This window comes from Cygnus atratus, chromosome 3, assembly GCF_013377495.2.
Source record: "Cygnus atratus isolate AKBS03 ecotype Queensland, Australia chromosome 3, CAtr_DNAZoo_HiC_assembly, whole genome shotgun sequence".
NCBI classification, from domain to species: Eukaryota; Metazoa; Chordata; class Aves; order Anseriformes; family Anatidae; genus Cygnus; species Cygnus atratus.
Genome location: NC_066364.1, coordinates 118926398 through 118948657, shown reverse-complemented (window position 1 = coordinate 118948657; position 22260 = coordinate 118926398). Strand labels below are relative to the sequence as shown.

At 39.2% G+C, this 22260-nt stretch overlaps 1 protein-coding gene across 6 annotated transcripts in view; it reads left to right on the top strand.

Moving 5' to 3' along the window:
* Positions 1-15411: 15411 nt before the first annotated feature.
* ACYP2 (acylphosphatase 2) overlaps positions 15412-22260 on the top strand; it is a 37948-nt gene continuing 31099 nt past the window's right edge. The window contains exons 1-5 of one of the 6 annotated variants that reach the window (XR_007707943.1): positions 15412-15610; positions 16102-16118; positions 17958-18067; positions 21321-21428; positions 21676-21754. Coding sequence is in view for 4 of the 6 variants with exons in the window: in XM_050709422.1 (XP_050565379.1) it covers positions 17023-17058; positions 17170-17247; positions 17958-18067 (224 nt within the window). In the remaining 2 variants the exon portion in view is untranslated. Of the gene's footprint in view, positions 15611-16101; positions 16119-16923; positions 17059-17169; positions 17248-17608; positions 17633-17957; positions 18068-21320; positions 21429-21675; positions 21755-22260 lie in introns of those variants that run through there. The other 5 variants (XM_050709422.1, XM_050709423.1, XR_007707942.1 and 2 more) reach the window with 5 other exon arrangements.

The window sequence follows — 22260 nt, the reverse complement described above, 5'->3', positions numbered from 1 at the left end:
GAAGGCGGCGGTGGCGGCTCAGGGAGGCGGCTCCCGGCCCGGCCGCGCCTGAGGGGAGGTGGCCCCGCGCCGCGCCGCGCCCCGCCGCCATTTGCACGCCGCCTCGCCAGTCACAGAGCGGGGCCCGACGCCGCTTCCAGGTCGCTTCTTTCATGCCTCTGCGGTTAAATAAAGTTTATTAAAACGGCCGCGGTCCGAACCTACTAACGTAACGTTCCTCCAAACTGCTGCCGGGGGAAGAGAACCGGCCGGCGGTCCTCACCCCTTGGGGGTGCCGGGGCTAATTAGTCACGGGGCTGGCTGCAGAACGGCTAAGAGGCTTATTCCAAATAAAAATGCTGGTAAAGCACAGCTCCGCGCTGCCCGGGCCTGCTGCTGGTCTCTGTGGGTGTAGGATGAAGCCTGTGACAGATACGTGATAACAAGTAGTGCTGATAGCTGTTATCTCCAGCTGTCGACTAAATATAATTGCTAACTGAATTTCCCCTCAAGAATCACATCGTGACCATTGAACAGCTGCAAATGTATTAGATTTAGGGCTACGGACAAGGGCAAATCCTGTTTTCTCATCTTTATGCTCAAATTAGCCCTGCTTAAAATTTGATAGAAAAAAAATGATTAAACGATGGAACATACTACAAAGAGGAGAAATGTAATAGAAAACTGATGTGGCATAGGCTATGGCACTCAGACATTCTCATGGCATCTGCCTGAAGAGTACCTTTACACCATACTGTTATGTGCCTTTGTATCAGACGTTATTTCTCTTTTAAATCCAGTGCAACAGGAAATAATTCGCATGCACCTGTTCGAGCAGAGTGACGCTACCTCAATTTACAGCCATCACAAAATAATCAGCACTGTAACTTTCTTCACGAGCAAAGTATTACAAAAGCAGCCTTATATAGACAAGGTTTTCCCAGGCACCAAAAGGAAGCTCTGTGCTACTTTGTAGATCTCCCATCTAATATTTTTACTGTAACATCTCAGGAAAGTGAAAGTTTATGATCACTTCTTAAATGCATCAAATAACTCCTCAATGCTTCAGTGAAAATAATTGTTCTCGGTTGTAGGATGAAAGCAGGATAAAATACTCAGCTAATTTCCCTTGACTGAGGTACTACAAAGGGTCAAGCCTTTTCAAGCAGGTTTTGAAGAAACAAAATTAATTCTACCTTTTCCCGCTTTCCTAGAACTACAATTTTAATAGAGGAAGGACGACGATTTTGTGTTGTGCTCAGTACTTTTACAGTGAGCTTCCATTCCTACAACATTTTCTATCACGTATTCTTGTAGATTATGTATATCAGCGCTTACATTATTACAGAACAGTTGCAACTATAGTTCGTATGTGTGTGTGTTTTGGAGGTTATTGCCATCTTTCACAGAGGCATCCTGTCTACCCTATGCAAAATAATTTGTGTGAGAATTTCTCTCCTTTTTGGCCTGAGTTAAAAATAGAACATGATTATGATCAAATTTCTGTGTGCAGTACATCTTGTTTACTATTCTGCTGGTGAAAACAGGAATAAACAAAAGGTGTTGCTAAACACTATGAAATGAATAATTTTATCACATATTCTGACAATGATAAATAGGGTTACTGGCCCAGAAGCTGTAATAAATTTATGCACATTTAAGGATAAGTAAAAATATTTTTAATATATTCTAGATGTGCTTTGAAGTTGAAAAAAATCTAAAATTACTTCTTTTCTACCATTTATAAGCAATTCTTCTTTTGTACTTGATTGCGATAGTGGTTTGTTCAAACAGCAGTTGCCAGTGTGGGAAAGTGTTTATTAAATTTGAAGCATGCAGGGTTTGTTTGGACTTGGAGAAAAAGAATCAAAATTAGAGTCCAATTTTCTGAAATTGAAGTTGGCAGATACATAAGGAACTTCAAAGCTGCACTCTGTTGCTTCGTATCTACATTATCACACACACACACACAAAACACTACTGCAGTTTCCGACCCTTTCTTATTCAAGTTAAAACTGAAGCTTGATTGTTCACACACTTTTAAGTATTTTGCAATGTGGATAAGCACCCCCAGCCTCAGAGAGCCTATTTAACTGAATCAGCAAACCACCTCAAGGGTGTGTGACTACTGTACCTCAGACACACAATTGCTTTCCACCAGAACGAAACACCTACCTTTCAGGCAAAAACGTGCAAAGTATGCTATCAGCACCTCAGTCATCCTACCAACTTAATTGACCCCCCTTATTCTCAGAAATTATTCCCATTTTCAGAATCTAAAATGAGAAAAAAGGAGATTGAGTCTATCTGCAATTATAAGAGCAAACATACTTACAGTCCTTGCATTTTCAAGGTATTTTCTGCGTGTTGATTAATTTACTAATTGCATCTGCTAATTATTAAAAAACTAATCCTTTTCCCCTGGTACACTGGCATTCTGCAATTTGAAAGGAAAAATATGATACATTTTGCCAAGTGAGTCAAAAATACATTTGTTCTTCAAGTTTGCAATATGTTTTGGCTGCAGCAGTGTGTAAAAGCACATTTGGTCCCCGAGTCACATGATGAAGGACTAGCTTTCATAACATGGAACCAGTCTGTGCAACTTGCATCAACAGCTTTTTCCTCTCTTATTAAGTAAGAGGAATACGAATTGAGAGCAACTTAAATATGGTTGCCACCTGTTGTTTTTTGGCATTAAATCCTGAGAATTGATGAATCCAAGTGTTGTAGTTGAGAAAAAAAAATACGATCTTCCCATTCATGAGAAATTTTGACTGTTAACAGTGGCTTAAGTCACGTTGCGCATTGATCATACGTTCCCTCACTGGCCAGCTTACTACTTTAGGTCAAATAACACAAGTGCTGTCATCAGTATTTAGGAAACTTGTCACTCAACCTTAACAGTGGTTTCTACCATCTCACATCTCAAGCAACTACTTTTCCTACATGTATGTTTTTCTTAGTGACCCATCTGTACTTAAAAGTACCTAAGTTAAAATCTGATTTTTTTGAGTGACAGACTCCTATATACTTTAGGATTTTGAAAAGAAAACCAAATCCGACAGGACCTTCATGATACCACTAAAAAAATGAAGTGGAATAGCTTGCTTTTGATGTTGTCAGCAATGAGGATCCTTAGGCTTTCTCATCCCTGTGTTTCTAAATTGGTTGGTCACCCAAAGCAGATGCCAACAGACACCAAAGGCAGTCAGGAAGCTGCTGCTGTCCCGCTCACCCACTTTCAGACAAGATGGCAACAACATACTTTATCCCAGAAGAAGCATCTGTAATTACTAGCTGCAAGTCTTTGGACTAACAAGACCATTTTCATTACAAGGAGTTACTCCATCCCTTCAAGACAAGGACATGAGAAAAGGCTGTAATTAGAGCCTGCTGTGAAAGTGTTTACTCCCCTGCCCCTGGGAAACAGAGTTGCTCTAATGATTTTTGGGTAGTAGCAGTTCCTTGTCTGCATAAACAGCGAAGAGCAGTAATTACAGCTGCTTGTCTCTCCTCCTGCCCCTAGGAACTCAACTGCTGTTATTACTTTCTTGAGGAACAATGAGCAAGATGGCAGTAGGATTAGTCATTCTGAACAATCTTCTGAAGTGTGTGAATGCAATTAAAATCACTAGTTTTAATCAAACAAACAGGGGCACAGATTTTAAAAACAACACATCTGTGCTTGTTTGTAGCTAGAAAAATCTCATCTGCAGACATATGTTACCTCTTTTGCCTTACTTAAAAAAACTGAGAAACATTGCTCTGCCTAAATATAAGAAACATTTTGATGAGCCTAAAGACTACAAACTAGAAATACACCTATTACGTAAATGCTCTAAAAAGTTTACCTATTTGGAGGATGGGGGCAAGAGCAATGACAGCATCTGAATGAAGTGCCAAGGAACTTAAGCTTCCTGTATAGTATGGGACAAAAATAGGTTCTTCTAAAGCGTGACTCGGAGCAACTAATTTTAGGTCCCTAAAATAAGGCTGTCTGAATGCTCCATTATGTGTTTTAGGTTAGATGGGAGGCATGTTCAGTATGACCTAAAGCACACAGGCTGTACGCTGATACAGTTCTGTTTCCATGAGGCCTGTTTAAGATGCACACATGGAACTTTTCTCAGGTCATCCTACATTGTTTGGGAAAGGGTTTTGAACAGAAATAAAAGGCACTTCAGAAGGGATTGAAGTGTTAAAATATGGGCACCTGTATAACTTGTAAAGCTTTACTACATAGACAGGGCTGACAGGATACAGGCAACATGGCCATCCTTCACTTTCCATTCTTGGTGGTTCTGTTATGAGTTAGGGCAGTAAATTCATCCTCAACAATATCAATTCACAAGATATTGTTAGGCTTCCTCTCTTTCATAGCTAAAGTTAGTGGGTTACTGTTCTTACAAGGAGTACAGTCACTGTCTGCACAAAGACAGGACCAAAATTGTCTCTGGTAAAATAATTTATGGCAGAATTGTTTTTCCCCCTCCACCTCCTGTTCTCTTTAGGCGTCTTATTGCCTAAGATTTGGAAAGCAAAATTGTCTCAAATCCTCACATGAGAATTTGGCTTTGACAGTCTATTCCCTCTACATATCTGAAGCTCCTGAAGAATATCCCTGGAAACTGCTGTGCCTGCAGGGAGGAAAATAATAGACTTGAACCTCATTATAAGGAGCTTACTGCTGATATCTTCCCAAATTACTCGTTGCTATTAGAAATGAATAATAATTCCTCTGATATGAAAAAAATGTAGGCAACTTTGGGGAAAGAGGCATTACTTTTTTTTTTCTCCTCGAGACCCTGAGACATGGATTTTTCTGTCCCAACATCCTGCCAAACAGAAATCAGCCGCTGAAGAATATATGATGACAGCCAGCTTGCAAAGATCTGTTCTACGTATTCTGCCATTCTAGGAAATCAAGGAAACACTCCCTCAGCAACCTGCAATCCCTTGCATAGACACTGCTCGTTATGTACTTGCAGTTTCAAACAGAATTGCAGCAGTCCTTGCCCCAAGCGTTTGACTAACTCTGATGGTATTTTTTCAGTGGTGAAGGCATCTGTTTCATCTTCACCCACAGTTTCCAATTCTTTGATTTGTCCATTCACTTCTCTCCTTCCAGTCTCCCTCCAATTCTTAGGTTATCAAAATGGTAACTAGATAGAACCTTTCTGGGAAGGACTTATTGTTCAAAATGTGAACAAATTGTGAAATTTTAATTTGCTGGATAGTATCCTACTTTAGGAACAGTCCCATTGACTTCGGCAGGGCTATCACATATGGCAGTGTGCTTCTTAATATTAGAAAACTAATGTTGTTAGAAAAGCTTTCAAAGCCACTTTGGATATCTCTGAGGGATCAAACCTGTGAACAGGTATTTTCATCCTAAGACATCTACAGTGTCTCCCCTTTTGAATTTTAGCATTAGCTGAAAACATGAGGTCTTGGATGTTGCTCTGGTTAAGGGAAGAAATTTGCCAGTGTCTATTAAAAGAAAAAAAAAAAAGTAAGGTCTATTTTCCTGACCCAGGAAGAATCAAATAACAGCCAAAAATATTTGTTCAGATTTTCAGCCTTCTTTCAAGCAGCACTGAGGAAAAACAATTGTTGTTTGTCATGACTGTAGCTCACACGATCAGGTTTAACTCTTTCACTGGATTGCTTGTTCACTGTTTTGAAGTGTGAACCAGAAATACTTAAATATTTATGAATTCTGGGAGAGAGGCAAACTTACTTAAATATTCCCTTAAGCAACCAATGCTTTCTCTCCTTCTAAAGATCTATTTATAGTTTGCTTCTGGCTGCATGGTTTTATGCACTGAATCTGCATGGTAGACTTTGGCACACTTCTAAAGCAGCAGCTTCTTTCACATGGTATTGTGGAGACATCCAGCATATTAACAAACTGTAGAGGGGATCACGTGAAACAAGCGAGAGCTGTCTAGCATTCACTTGGCCTAACCTGGCAAGTTGTTTGTGCTTCTATCCCGGTAACATGGGGATAATAAGTATAATTGTGTCAAGGGCAGGACTACAGCAATGCAGGTCACCCTGACTACAACTGGGATTCACGAAACTGTAAATTGGTGGTGGTGGGGGGGGTTATTGTGTCAGGTGTCCCACTGAGAAGAAACCAAGCTGAAACAATGTATGAGTTAACACTTCATAACAACCTTGGAAATTTAACTGTCAAGAAAGGCTAGTTAGGATAGAAGGAATGTTCTAATTAAGGAACACAATAGGACTGTAAACTCAGAGAAGCTCCAGGGAGAAAGAAAAGTTGCTTTTGCCACATTTCTGTGTTGTAACTTAAAGGCTAAGCCTGGTAGAAAACTGAGCCATATTTAGCATAAAACCAGAAGCTGCCCTTCTGCTGGGCAAAGTACCAAGAACTGGGTGAAAGAACTAAGGCGGCTGAAAAACCAAAAGTGAGAAAGACGAGAATCTGTCTTGAAAAAAAAGAGCAAAGATACTTTGTAATCTCAAAAGAGAGCTCGGCAGGACAATGCAGTAGGCGTTAACTGTTATTTCCTCAGGCATATACTGATAACACTATCTGCAACACCCATGTGTTTTCCTTTTAACACTGCAGCAGATGAATGCAGAATCTGATTCATGCTTTCTTGGCTTTGCCAAATGCACACTAAAATCCTATAACCATGCCATGAATTAATCTGCTGACCCAAAGGTCTGATGAGACATGATTGGAAAAATGGCTGTCCTTAGAGATTCCAGACCTCTCTGCATGGAGTAAGGGACTGGTCATCAGCAGCTGGCACAGTACCAGCAGGAGGCCTGACAGGCTCCAAAATTAAGAGAAATTGGCTCAGAGTCACTGTTTGTCCCCAGCAAGTGAACATCTCTGAAAAGCAGGCATTTTGAAATGGGAAGCTGGAAGGAAAGGGAATTTGGGGTGGTGTCAGGGATGCCAGAGGTCTTACCAAGTCACAGTCACTTTCAGAGCTGACAACAGCTTGTGCTTTAGGAGCCCAGCATAACACCTCTGCATCACATCAGCTGCAGCCCTTGAGCTGTAGGCTACGAGAAAGGCTATGCCAGCTGAAACTCATCCCTGAGTTTCTAATGCTATCATGCTGCTGCACAAACCACAGGGCAGCATCCTCAGGTCTCCAGGAGCAGGTGGCACTGTCAGGGTTACTTTGTGCATTACCTCCTTCTAGCTCCTTAATTTTATTTTGATTTTTTTAAACTTACATGCTCACCTCTTCTTTTTTCACTGGATTCCCAGGCTCCCTGACATTTTCTTTCTCCAGCCCACACAAACAACTCTTTTTCCAGGAAAGCTTTTAGTGTCTTTAAGACTGACCTCAGTCAGTCATTGCAGCAGCAATCTGCATGAACAGCTTCCTGTGATGAGACTGAAAACTAAAGACTAAGAACTGGGCATGCATACAATTTTACTTCCCCTCTGTATGTTCTCTATTTTCTTCAGCTTGCAGAAGACAGACATCCTGAGTCACAGGCTGTGTCATTGTGTTTAATAGCGCTAAATAGGTTTTTCATCCCGTTATTCATCTGCTTTTTAAGGCTCATTATGCTTTGGCATCATAGTGCTCTGCAGACAGTTTCCAATATATGAACTGTATGGAACGTTTCCTTTTGTTTGGCATAAATTTGTCACCCAGTAGTTTTCTAATGCCCATGAGTTCTCACTGATGAGAAATGACACCAATTCACCATTTATGACTATACAGACCTGTGTGACATCCCCTGCTGGACAGACAGATGCTCTTCTGTCTCAAGATGACCCAAGAGAATACTAGTTTTAGTCCGTCTTCATATGATGCCATTCCAGGCTTTGGATCATCCTAACTGATTTTGTCTGTTGCCTTTCCTGTTGTTTCTTTGAGGTGAGGAATGGCTAGAACAGGATATTTGGCACAGCCAAGGTTTGCACAGCAGCATACGGCTCTTTTTTGTTATGCTCTGTTAACACTTTTTTTTTTTTTAAACGTTCTTCCCATAAGGGGCTTTCTTGCCAGCCCCTGAGCATTACACTGATCTGCTCATAAAACTGCTTGCAGTAACTCCAGAAGCCACCACTATTTGCACTGGTTCATGTACTTCCACTCTGCACAATACTTCATTTAATAATACAATTTAATCTGACTTCTAAATGCCCACTCATTTAACATAAAGAGATACTTCTGTAATTCTTTGCAGTGGCACATTTACTACCCTAAGTAATCTAATACCATTAGCCAGCTATCCAGTCACTATTCCTTGCTGAATTTCCTTGGTAACTTTTTCAGTAACAGTTTCTCTACGGTGAATGTTTTCCACTTATTCCTTCCTCTTGTGACTGCTCCTTCAGTTATTAGTCCACCAAAATACTTTAACCTTATAAAAGCTTAATTAACCAGAGAATTTTGTCAGAAGCTTCTTGAAAATCTAGCAACACTGTATCAAGCTGATCCATCCTTTTCCACATAACCACTGACTTCTCAAAAGGATTCAAATAGATTTCAAGCATTAATTCTTGCTACAAAAATCATGATAATTCCTCCCATTTTATCAAAACTACAAATACGTCTACTCGGTTGGATGGGGAAGATGCCATCAGGGCAGTATGAGAATCGATGGAAAACTAGGCCCCACAACAGTGACCTTTCTAGCTATGCATAAAAACTGTTTAACTCAGAGAAGAGTTCAGACAAACCCAATTTAGAGTTCCTGTTTTGCTACCTTTGGCAAATGCCAGGTCCCACCTGCACCATCTATACTATGAGATGTTTGTAGAGCTTCAGCCCACCTTTCAGAAGCATTTTCCTTCAACCAGATGCTGATCTTCACCAAATCTGTTACAAGTTCATGTCTTCAAAACATAGTCCCCTCACATGATTGGAACTGGCAAGCAGATTCTGAAATAACACAATTACCCATATCCAAGTTATAATCAATCCAGCAAGACTTGACTGAAATATCTGATGACACTGGCTGCACCAATACTTTTCAAGATTCTGAAATACTAATTAGGCCTTCTCTTTGTTGCTTTTGAGAACAAATAGTGGGCTAATGCAGTTAATGAGAATGAATCAAATAGTTTCACAGTACTGCAAAATGTAATAGCTGTCAACCCACCTCCATTATACACCGTTTCTTTACCAACCCACACTTTTTCGTGCTTTCTTAGTTCTTTTATAGAGCCCTAAATCCTCCACAAAAATCTGACATCATTGTTCTAATGGCTGTGGGAAGGGTGATGTTTAAACTTCGCTTTATTCAACAGGAATAAAGAACTGCTTTAAATGACCACATCTCTTCCTCCTCACTGTGTTGCATAAGAAGAGAAAATATAACCACTGGCAGCATCTCAATCACTTTTCTTTAAATTTTAATGTGCTTCCTGTGCATGGATATTTCATTAATCAAACGTCAGACAAACCTCCTTCTGCTCTGCTATCAAACCATGAGACTAAGACTCCTAACGTGACTCTTCCAAACATAAGAGGACAGCCTGGGCTCACCATCTACTACTAGTCCCTGTCCCTTCCCACTTCCTTTTTCGATCCCACTGATGTTCAGTAAAACCTCGGGAAGCGTGACATTTTAAGTTAAGTACTAATCCAGGTAGAATAGAGGTCCCAAAGACAATACCAAAAGAGGGGCTTGCCAGGTTGTTATATATTAATGTTTTTTTTGCACACAGAATAAAATTTTCCAGAATAATGTTGCTTTTGTATGTTTGTTAGTTTACAATCTAACCTAATTTCCATAAAGCTCCTAAGTCTTTGATTCACAAAATTAAAATATTATAGTTACATTACTCCTTGGTTTATACGCTGCTTCTAAATTCAAGTTATAATTACCTTCTGAAATTATACCCAATGAATTTAAATGCTTGTAGGCATTACAGTAGGTGAGTTTGTGTTTAGTCTTGACCACCAAGTTGAGACTTCTTTGATCTATTACTGCAGCAAAAGACTAACAGACCTAACCCCAAATATCACTCTCTGATTTTTATGCTTTAGAGTTCAATAGTATAGCTTCAGTCACACCTGTCAAAGATTTTTTGCTACAGGAAATACCAGTTCATGTTCTCATGTTTTATTTACTAACACTTTGTGATTTAAAAAGTCTTGACAGCTGATATCCTCACACTAAGCATTTAAGTTCCCTACTAGGTTTTCAGATCAGGATTTTTATTACTATTAACTTGAACTGACTTACCTGAGGATTCTTTCATTTCCTATAGCAGCAAAAATACTTTTCAAAGCTTAATTGAAACTGAGAAATCTGAACTTTCTGCCTGTGATTTTGTTGGTGGAGGTTTAGTAGTTTATTGCCTTAGATCTTTACGTAAAGGAATGTTAAACTAAGGACATAGTGACATAACAACGAAAAAATATTGAAAACTGAACATAAGTTTAGTTTTATTAAATATTTACGTCTGTATATAATGTCAACAAGTTAACAAGCTGTGGGTTGAATCACAAACAATTACTTTGGGAACTATTGCTATAATTTAAAAAAAAAAAAAGTTTAAAAGAAAACTGCTGATAAGTCTTCATCTTCATTCCTAGATAGAATCAGGATGTAGTGAATAAAAGGCAACTAACAAAGCAAAAAACCTTCCATACAACTTGTTGTGTGACACTGCACTATACATAGGATCTCACAGTAACTATTTGGAACAAGCACAGTAACAAAAAAATTGCCCTAAGTAGTCTAGTCACACTAAAATAACGGGTGCACCGTTCTGTATCTATCATCCTATAGCTTATGTAAGTAGTCCATGATTTTAGAGCATAAGGGGACAAATTTATGTTCCATTAGGTCCCAAATTTAAGACAAAGTTTGGCTGCAGTCCTGTAACTTGATCTGCGCAGGCATGACCCTTACTCTGCATAGCACTCTGCTCGCCTAAGTGGGCCTCTGCACAGGTGTGGGGTCCCCCCACCCAGATCTGATTGCTGCTTTGGGTCTTCGCATTTCCAATAGATCAGGAGACAAGTGCTGTAACCAGGGCACCTGACTGTGCTAGGGGTATTCTGCAGTCAGCCTCAAAAATTTTCTAAGATTTATACACCCAAATTTTGAGTTTTACAATTTAAAAGCACAAGGTACCTTTTGTTTGCTTATGGTAAGCTGTTTTCTATTATATGGTTTTATTTCAAAATTAAGAGCATTACACATTTTTGCCTAGCACTCCTTTGTTCTTCAGGCATGTTAATTTTCCATCTGGATGCTTTCTCTTGACAGAAGTCCTTCTTCTATGCTTTTCCTACTTTTCCACTCTCCACGGAGAAAGGAAGACAGCATATAGAAAAAGTTATAGTTGAGAATATTTATTTGAATGCAGAAATACTTAAGAAATGTCATCAGCTCATGCTGAGAGCTTAAGCCTTGCACAAGCGTAGTTTTTCTTCTCAGTGAAAATGCTACTATACTGGGAACTGCGTCGCTGAAGATGACAACAAGAACAGGTACACAAAGCCTAAGCCGCTTCATATTTTTACATGCATTATACTTCATTTTTAGTTTCCTCTAAAAAAGCTGACTAGAAACTAGTAGTAATGGTATTACCAAAACCTTTACGAGCTAGGAACACTTCCCTGTCTTGAGCTACTGCTTAGAAAATAAAAGATATTATTAGTTTTTATATATTTAAATTTTTCTTTAGTAGCCCAGCATAGTGTTATTTATACATCCTACACAGTACAGACAAAAGCTCTTTAAGAACTCCCAGAGGCCTATCTTGTCCTTCAGACTTTGAAATCTAATCCTAGTGTTTAAGAGACTATCTTTTCCCCTAGAAGACAACAGCTGACAGTCAGTGATCCACAGAAAAAGGAAAGTAGAAGTAAGACTATCTCTTACTTCCTAAATGTCCTATATTACACCTTGGGAGACTTAAATACATCTAACTAAAACATAAATAGAGACCCTAAAGAGTTTTGTACAACTTGAAGCAGAGTCTGCAAAATCAGAAGTCTTATTAGTTTTATTTTAAATTAAATTGCAATTTTAATAAATTTAAAGTTTATTTTAAATTAAGTTGTAAGAGTAAATATAGTTTTGGAGAAAACATGATAAAAGAATAACTGAAAAAAAAAAACTACTGAAAAGAAAAATTTAGCCTTTATTTGAAAAAACAAATACAAATAATAGTGTTTTAAAATAGGAGTTGTATATACTATGCTTAATAGAGAACAAGCAAAAATTATAAAAGATAAATAATTGAACTTATATGGTTTCTACTCTTTCTCTCTGAGTACTTACTGCTTTCTAAGCCACAAGAGGGAGTAGGCGCAGCAGCTTCTTTTATACAGAGCCTTTGCTATCCTTTGGGAAACCACTCATCAGAATCTGCTGGGGACCATTTGTAAGTGAGTCAGGTTTGGACTTTAGATAAACACTGATGAAAAAGGGTAGCATAAATGCTAAAAAAAAAAAACACAAAAAGAAAACAATAGATAAATACTTCAGCTAATAAGTGGGTGGCAGAGAGAGGGAAGAACTCTGAAGTGAGGAATGTTAATTGTTTGTAGATTGTGAAGATACTCTGAGAAAGCTGAGAGCAGAAATTCAATCACGAATTGACAGGTCTGAGAAGGAACCATAATAAATAAAAAATGGTGAAAAAACAGGAGCATAGCTAGAGGTTAAGAAATAAATTAAGACAGCAACATTGGAGGTCATGTACCTGATAGAACATCTGCATAAACATGAAAGACAGTAATTTTGGGAGTGGAAAACATCGAATGTATATGGTGGAGTGAAGTGACAGCCACACAGAGAGAAAGCAGAAGAAATGGGTACTCAAAGAAAAATAGGTTTGTAAAGGTTTTCTACTCAGTATAAGCATAAATAACAAAGCTACAACTTCCGAAATATCTTTATCAACTAAAATGAAACTTATTTAAGTAAAAGATCCTTTTATTATAAGCATTGCAATTGATGGTGCTCAGTATCAGGGCCCAGAGGGCCCATAGCTCTGATTGTCCTGACCAGGCTCACCTGAGCCAACCATATCCCCTCTGCCCCTTGGTCCTGAAGCCCTATTTAAGCTCAGGGCTGAACCCATCCTACCTCATGGGCATGTGAGTCTCTAGTTCTAGCTTTAGGGTTCTTTGTTGTACCCTTCCAGTACTTTCTGGAACAATTCCTCATCCTTTCCTGTATATTATGGCCAAAAACAGGATAGTGGGAAATCTATACTGTGCTTAGAGCTAGTATTTAGGGGTGTTCTTCAAACTCTTGTTCAGAGTACAGATATGTGACTGAATGATGAAATTAGTCTTCTCTACAACAGTGTTTTACCTAATGCAAAACTTCTGCCAAGTAAAGCAACTTCCTAGGTGGCTTTCACAATAAATCCCTTCTATAAAAGCCTAAGGTCCATGAATAATTGTTCCTAGAGAACACTGTGCTGTAAGTGAAATTCAATCTATACACATGAAGCAAAAAGACCGATGAATATAAAACAATGTCTTCTGAAAGAGATAAAAGCTGGCTGATGTGAATTTAAATTAACAAGAACGTGTAATAGTCAGAAAAGAAAGCTTACTGTGAAATTAATAGGGAGAAATAAAAGACAAACTGTATAATAGCAGCTGCTGTGAGCAAACAAAAGGCCTGGGTAAACTGGCAGCATAATGGGCATCCATGGAATTCACTGCAGCCTGGAATTTCTCTTTCATGTATTAATTGTGATTGTTGCAGCTTTGTTTTAGTAATAAAAAGGTCACCTTTATTTACTGAGTAGCAAGCCAAATACAACACATGGTAATAGCTAAGCTGGCAGAAGTTTAGAAGAGTCTATTTCATTGCTGGAGCGATCTACAGATGTTATGGCACTGTATTTTCTGTTCATCCTAGCAGTACAAAAGTTTGTTCGTTGGAAGAAGTGTTCATAATCATTTGCATTTCTCTGCAGTGTAACTAAGGAACGTATCTTGTGCTATAACGTATGTAGATATCTAGCATTTCTTGCAAGTAGCTGTAGGAAGTGCAATCAGCTGATTCTTAAGCCAACATCACTACAGCTGGCAGAGGGATGGCGAAAATACAAAACTTCATTGACTTCATACAGACTGTCTATACTTTAAGATAGTGCATGCTAAAGTTCTCTTACTAATTAGTGTAATTGAATGCTGTTTGATTACTGATACTGACTTTTTGGACTGTAAAAACATAAAGGGTTTCATGGTATCTCTGGAGTTTTTCAGGTGTCTGTTATGAAATAATGAGAATGTTGGTGTCATTTAGTGAATGAATGGCAAGATATTCTTATAGCAAATCAGAAAAATCCTAGACTGGCTTTAACTGATAAAAAAAATCAACTGACAAAGAAAATTAGAGGGCAGCAGATATACCTCTGGGCCAGAAGTTCTCAAGGACTGTGACAGAAATGGATTTCCATATTGAGGATGACCCAGCGCTGATGAGAGGAAACCTACCTGAGTCACATCAAGAAAACTTACTTGAAAGGTAAGAGTCATTCCCTTGATTAAAAACCAAAGTTGCCATTACAGTTTGCTCTCTGCAGATCCCAGTAATCAGTACCTGAACAAGCTCTAGTTTCAAGGCTTAAGTTGCAATGTTTTATATTGTAAATAGGCTAATATTTTATTTTTGACCTGTCTTGCTCTTCAGTGTTGATAGATGGCAGCAGATGACTAAAAACTCTAGACTGAGTTCATCTTCTAACCAAGAATAATTAAATGTTGTTTCTAATGCAATATTTAGCCTGAAGATACTTTTTCTTTTAAGAAAAAGCAAACACAGAGTAGAAAACCATGTGATATGCCAGAAAAATCCATGGCATCTGGTTGGAGACTGTACCTACTAAACGATCAGTTCCTGGTTTATATCTTTGCATGTTACATCTACATTAAAAATGTTTTGGAAAGGTTTGTAAAGGAAAACGTGAGCCCTATCATACATCATTGTGTAGGTTTGAACATATTACCTGAGGTAAATTTTCTGTCTCCAAGTCCTGGTGCTCTAGCTGGAGTCCAGCCTCTCCCTGGCCTTGGTGTTTGCCACACATGGGGTAAAACTGGGAAGGAAAAACTTTTAATGTTTTGTCTGAAAGCTTTAAGAGCTGGGAGACAGGTCAGTCCCACAGCCCCACCAGGGAGGGACAACACCCAAGACAAACTTTCTATTTTGGTGGTATTTCGCTCTCTCTATTTGGTGGCTTTTAGCTCTTAACTACTTGACTTACCATCTTGGTCAAAATTACCTCAGTTCACCTGTGACAAATTGTGTTGTTTGAACGATTTGCGTAAACACCTGAAAAAGGCAAAGGCAGGTTACCTGTGTGCGGGGTGCTCGAGCTGGGAGGCTCAGCTGTGTGGAAACGCCAACCGCGCCGGCCCTGCACAGGGAGAGGGAGTCTCGCTGATTCCCGCAAGGCGTTCCTGACCCATCTCGGGTGTAGCGGTGACCCCCGGCGGTGACGGGGCCGCGCCTCCCCTCAGGTGCCCGTGGGTTCTTCCCGCCCGGAGCGGGGCGGGCGCTTTCCGGGGCAGCTTGAGCCTCGCGCGCTGCCGTCCGGGCGGCCCGCACTGCTTGGCGGCCGCCATGTCTACCCTGGGGAAGGCCTCGGGCGTGCTCAAGTCGGTGGATTACGAAGTGTTCGGGAGGGTGCAAGGTGAGGGGCGCGGGGCGGCAGCGCTTTGCGCATGCGCGGGGCCGGGCGGGGCTGAGGCGATGGCGTCGTGTGGGGGATCGCGGCCCCCTGAGGGGAGGCGGCTGTCAGCGCCCGGGGGCGAGGGCTGTGCTGTCTAACTCCTCCTGTCAGCGCGGCTCCGTGCTCGCAGAGGGACGGGGGTGGTTCCCCCCTCGGGTTGGCAGCGAAACTGAAGTGAATATTAAAGGGTCAAAGGCTATTCCCGTCTTCGTTAGGGAGTTCCTCTAGCCGCTTTAACGGAAATAACCGCTTGGTCGAGGTCATCTCCTAGCCGTCTTCTGCAGTTGGCCCAGAGTTACAATGTCACAGAGCTCTGCAGTTTCCCTGCGGATAGACCACAGATGACATGTATACAGTTTACAATAAATTTGTGAAGTGAAATTTTTTTGGAATAGTCTTTTATAAGATAACCTTACTCTTTTTTGACCTTGCTATTTTTCTTTCTTCTCTAGGTGTTTGTTTCAGGATGGTAAGGCAACATCTGATTTACCAGTTCTACTTCAAAGCCTACTTCAAAGTATAGTATTTCCAGGGCTAAAAATACAGCAGCAGCAGATTTGCAGACTATAAACATAATCAACCGATGGATGGAGTTCTAGGTTAGACTGTTAAGTATTGCAAGCAGATTTAAGGGGAAAAATTTTTTGTTCATCTCTTATAGTAAAATATTTTTAAAAGCTTATTAATGTGTTGTTTATATTAGTGTAATTTCTAAAGATTGTATTTGGATTGTGATACAAAGGTGAGCATTAGAACATACTAATGTTTAGAGAGGTAAATTCTGGATGTTAGTTTCTGAAGCCAATGCATTCCAGTTTACATTCCTACCGGTAATTACAGTACCAGTGCTTGAGGAAGCTTATGTTGCCTGTGATACAGTTGCTGGGGCTCGTGACCCAGCCAGAGTTCTCCACCAGCTCTGAATTTGTAGCAGGTAATTCTTCTGCTTGACAGAAATCAAGAAACATGTTTCAAAAGTGTTGTGTGAACCTAGTGAGCTGTGTTTTAGACCTAAAAGTTTTTATGCGTAATTTATGTATTGTGAAATAGCTCAAAATAGAGAAGGATGGAGGTTTACAGTATAGTATGTCTTTAATATTCCTTTATCAAGTGGAAAGTGTGTATTTGCAGATCATATGATAGACTGCATTCTGATGCTTTTGGGTAACTTCTTAGGGAAAAAGTGCTCATAATCAACTTGAAAAGTACTCTTCATAGGTAGCAACACCTTTTCATTGCCTAGATTACCCCCAGATCTGTTTTCTCTTTTGAAGTGTAATTATTATTGAGCTGAAGTTTGGCTGTTGGCATTTAGAACAAATGTCTAAAGAGAACATGGGCTACATCTCATCACTGAACATACATGAAGGAAAATGGAGGAAGCACCTTTTAATCTCAATAAATTTGAGGTGAATGAAAATATTAGCTGTTTAATATTAGTATTAGCTGCTTTTATTCCCTGCAGAGAATAAAACTTCAATGGTTTCCTGTAAAATACTTTCTGTTTCATGCCATTTCAGGGTTCAGGCACAAATGAAAACTATGCAGATACATATTGTGTGTACATAAAAAATAAGAAGGTTCAGAAAACAGGACTTGTAAGTTCCGTACATTTGCTGCTATAATTTGCTTTGCTAGTAATTCAGCAGAAGATCCTTAGAATTTAAGGGGTAAAAGTCAGGTGGAAAGGTTTTAGAATGAAACATGAGGAAACACTTCTGTTTGTGCATGCAACAAGCTTAAAGGGCTTAGACACCAACTGTTGAAGAGGCAAATGAGCAGTGACAGAAGCTAGAGAAAACTAAGTAAAAGGTGGTGGTGATGGATTAGTAGAGTTCTTTGATTAAAAGTGTTTAAAAATTCCTTAAACAAGGAGAGGAAGTTTTTGACTGATCTCTGAATGAAAAAACTCACAGTATCAGAAGATTTCTGTGCATATTCAACTGATACAGCAAGCAGCAGGATGGCTTTATTATGAGCAGGGTAAGAAGCCATCATATATATAGTTTGTGGTGTTTTGTGTTTTTTTTATTATTATTTTTGAAGAAAAGTGTTAATGTAAACCAACATGGGAATTAACTCATGTATTTTTGTATATGTGAAATCTACTTCTTGTTCAAAAGCTGGTTGCTTCTGCTGCAACTGCAGAGCTGACAGGACTGTTTTAATGTCTGAGTATGAGCATAATCTATGGATTCTTGTTTCTCTTAAGGCTATGAAAATGGAAGTGGGGTTTAACACGGTTTACATGGTATGCATGTAGTGTATGTGCTGGCACTGATTATTGTCTCATTATTTTTCAAATCAGTACACGGAAGAGGAAGCTAGGAAGCTAGGAGTGGTTGGCTGGGTTAAAAATACCAGTCAAGGAACAGTAACAGGCCAAGTTCAAGGCCCAGAAGATAAAGTAAATGCAATGTAAGTATCTTTGTTTCTCTTAGTCTTACTACTGTCACTTACAGAAGCATCTGAAATCCCAAATGACAGGTAGGTTCTTATATCAATAACTTCAGTGCTTTCAATAACTTTGGTTTTATTTGAGGGTTTTTGTTTGTGAAATTGATGAGACGCATCCTTTAAGCTGTAAGTCTTCAAGTTTAAAAATAGTGTGAGGCTTCTGTCAGTTTTAATTTCTAGTGTCACACAGCGCATAGGTGTATTTTCCCAAAAATACTTTTAAAACAAAGAAAAAGCCTTTATTCCTATATGAGCACAGATCTGCTATTTAACTTTGAATCATCTCTGCAAAGAAACTAGAATGTCTTGAAATGTGTACTTAGCTTTTACTTAAATCAGTTTAAGAAAACGGTTTTGATTTTTTTTCCCAATTTAAAAAAATAATAAATAAATACACATTGTAGCAAGGGCTTGCAATCTCTATTACCTGGAAATAAATTTTGAAATATTTTGGTGCCTTTAAAATGTATATGGTTTTCTTTATTAATTAATTTCCAAGAGCTTAAAGCTGTTACTTTGGAGAAGTGCTGCCTGTAAAAACAAAGACCAATCCAAATATCTCTTTTTTGCAAGTGTGTGTAGGGAGATTGTTTGGAGTTTTTAAAAATCTCAGTGATTTGTCGTATTGAGAAAGGGATGAGTGATCGTAAAGCCTTCCTTTGCAAGGTTCATTATGGATGGCCAATTATTAGTGCATATTTCACAGTACAGGAATTGTTTCAAAACTCAATTAAAATGAAGTTGGCTTTTTTTGCAGGGAAAAGTGTTAGACCTTCTTGTAAAGAAACGTATTGCATGTGACAGAAGTATTTGTAGTCATTTTCTTTGGTTTTGAGCTTAACATCAGATTGGTTATCTTGGGCTGCAAAACACTTAAAGCCAGAGAAGCAGCAGTTGTTTCTGAAGTCAGTGCTTATTCTCTGGAATACTACTGTTAACTTCATATATAGTATTTAATATCTCTGTATTTGTAAACTTAGTATCTCAGTGCAATCTGTAGTAAACACTGAAGATGGACATGTGTTGGAGTATTGTTTTCTTTAAAAATTTCTCAAGTCAGTTGATTTACTCTGAGCAGCTTTAAGTGAGAGCACAGTTTAACCCCCTCAGTGTGTGTTCATTTGCATGAAACTAGGATTGCTGCAGCATGCTGTGTTCTTCCCATGTTTTCCCCTTACTGTTATTTGTGTTGACGGCATTAAAGGAAACCTTACTTACCACTACACCAGGAAATTGGTATCATCATATTACAATGATATCTTGTAGCAGAGCTGCAAAATTAGACTAATGAGACTAGGCTTGTTCTCAAGGAAGAGATGGCAAAAGAGCTATTAAAATGGAAGCTTTCATCTCCCTTTGTCTTGTTAAACAATTTCAAGTAGGGTCAGCAAGATGGATTGTGACAGTAAATTGACAGTGATGTTGAAGCTTTTGATGTACGTTGTTTGTGATGTCCAGAGCAAATAAAAAGTTGTTTTGAATTGTTGTTTCTTCATTTTAAGCTGGAAATGAGGAAGATACCTCTGACATGGGAATAAATGTTGCAATGCTGAATTGAAATTGAAGTACAATTAAGTTACACATTGAGATATGGACTACTGAATTTCCTAGAGTAAAATGCTTGGGAGAAGCCAGTTAATTTCACTTGTTACCTGTGTGGGCTTGGATACATAGAAGATAAAATGTAATGAACGTATTTTTGGTGATAAATTGCCGGACTTCCACATGTAAAGGGAGGAATTGTATATGAACAGACACTTGGAAAGGCTCTTATTTCTCTTAGTACATGCAATAGAAAATTAAGTGATCAGAACCAGTATAGAGTTGAGAGGGAAAAAGATCTAAAGCAGGTAAGTTGGAGGTATGACTGTGTGGAGGTACGACTCTCTCTGTACTCTAGTGAAGTGAGGATGTGTCAGGAATGTGTTTTGAAAATCAGTTGGCTAGGTAACTGATGGGGAGCGCATGACACTTGCGGATACTGGGAACCTTATGCTGAATATTCCAAGTTCAACTTTGCTATTTTGATACTGCTTTATATGTGGTCAACTTTCTTGGTAAAAATGTGTGCAATTTTCTATAAAACGTGTTCTTTAAAAGAGGTTGCACAGGTGGTTTTATAGATTACATTAATTTTAAGTTACTGTGTTAAAGTAAAAGGCTTACAGAGAGCACAAGGAAGGCAAGGATCTCCCAGAAGCAGTGACGCTATGTTGTTTCTCTGCTGGGAAAACCTACTGAAAGCTCTGTGTTTAAACATTTGCCTTGCATTTAGCAGTCAAGTTCCTGTCTTGTCCTCTGGTTAAGTAGGAAAGGTAGGGTTCTCAGCTTCTTGCCAGATGAAGAGAAAAATGGCAGTTGAGCCATGTTTCCAAAAGTTTTTCTATTAAACAGAAGAAACAAATCCTCTTCACCTTATTTTTATGGATTTGTGTATAGCCCAATACAACTTCACAGCACTGGAGCTGGGGAATTAGGCATGGGAAGGCAGCCAGAGGCCGTGCTGCTGCGCGTGCATGGTCATGTTGGTGTTCCCTCTGCGTGTGGAAGAGTATTAATATGGGTGGTGTGCTGAGGGCTTGGTCCCTTCCCATCCTGCAGGGAAGAGGACTGACCTCGGCACCTCAGACTGATACAATTTCTCAGGCAGTGTGCTGAAGCCTGGGTTTTGTCCTAAAAGATGGAAGTAATTGGTTCCTGGCAGACAAAAAATGTGGTGGAAATACTTGTAAATGTGCTGTGCAAATTGGGGTTTGCTCTGGAACATGTAACAGCTTAGCAGGGGCATTTTGACTTCTGCAAGAAGTGGCGAAAGGTAGATAAATCTGAAGGGTCGGGGCATGAAGTGTTATATGGGCAATGGGCTTCATTCCTTAGTGGATTGTCCACTTAAGGTTGAATGTCAGCTTTTTTTTTTTTTCTTTTTTTCTGAATTAATGGAGGAAGGCTGACTTTGGTATATTTTGTATTGAAATGGTGATAGTGCTGAAAAGTGGTTATATTCACTCAGAGTTCCCTGAGGCTAGGGTTTCACACGGTGAATTTGATGGTAATTCAGGAAGTCTCAGGTAAGAATAGGTTTTTGATTTTTAGATGTTTTCAATTTGTTTTTAAAGAAGACTTCATGTTGTCAAAGATTGGTGACTACTAGAAAGTATTTGGTCTTGAACTTCCTACACGTAAAACTTAATTTCCCTTGCTTTTTCGGCTCTAGGTGTCGCTGTTCGTGTTCTGTAGATGCTGCCAGCTGTGTGCTTCAGTTGAAACCCCTCTAATTTCAGTTGAAATTGACTCTGATGCTAGAATCCATCTCTTCTTCAAGGCGAGTTTTTTTTTTTTTTCCACGCGGGTTCCGCCCCCACTGTCGGCAGGGTCTCGCGTGGCCCTGCTCCCCGCCGCCCCCCACCCGGGCGGTGGTCCCTGCCGGCAGTACAGCTGACCGACTCCAGAGCTCTGCCCCATAAGCTGTTGCAGTATTAGTACCTGAGGTTTTTTGCTACGATTTTCCAGACTTCCTTTCCTTAGGTGGTGACTGTCAGTGATAACTGAAACTTAAATCTGTTGCTTAGGTGAAAGCAACGTAGGATTGCAAGGTTGTATTGGATCGTTGTACAAACACAGGCAAATGGAGTTATCTGAATAATAAATGTAGGTATTTTCTTACTTAATTAGAAGCAATATGCCTTTGATATGCCTGAAAAAAGACTTATTTTGACTTTAATCCTAACTAAATCTCAATAACTATTTTAGAATAATTCTGTAGGCAGGATTGGCTGAGCTTTCTAGGAGACTTCTCAAAACAACTGCCAGTTAGATGTGCTGCTGCTGCTGGAAGCTTTTTAGTGCATTTGAGGGCTTTATGCAGACACATATTCTGCATAGTGGAAATCATTGGAACCATGTGTAACACTGATTTTCAGAGTGGAGATATTCTCTTGTAGTCTACATCCCCTTTTACAAGAGGATGTAGAATAGTTCAAGGCCCTTAATCTGGCTTTTTATGCCAAAGAAAGATTGTTCCAGATGTCTTTGTTGCTCCAACGCAATGTTTATAGAAATGCTAATGAGTAAAAGTTCAGTTTAAACTAATATTTGTGAAGAGTTTTTTTTTTTTTTTTTTTTTTACTCCAGTTTATTAAGGGGAATAACTTTGT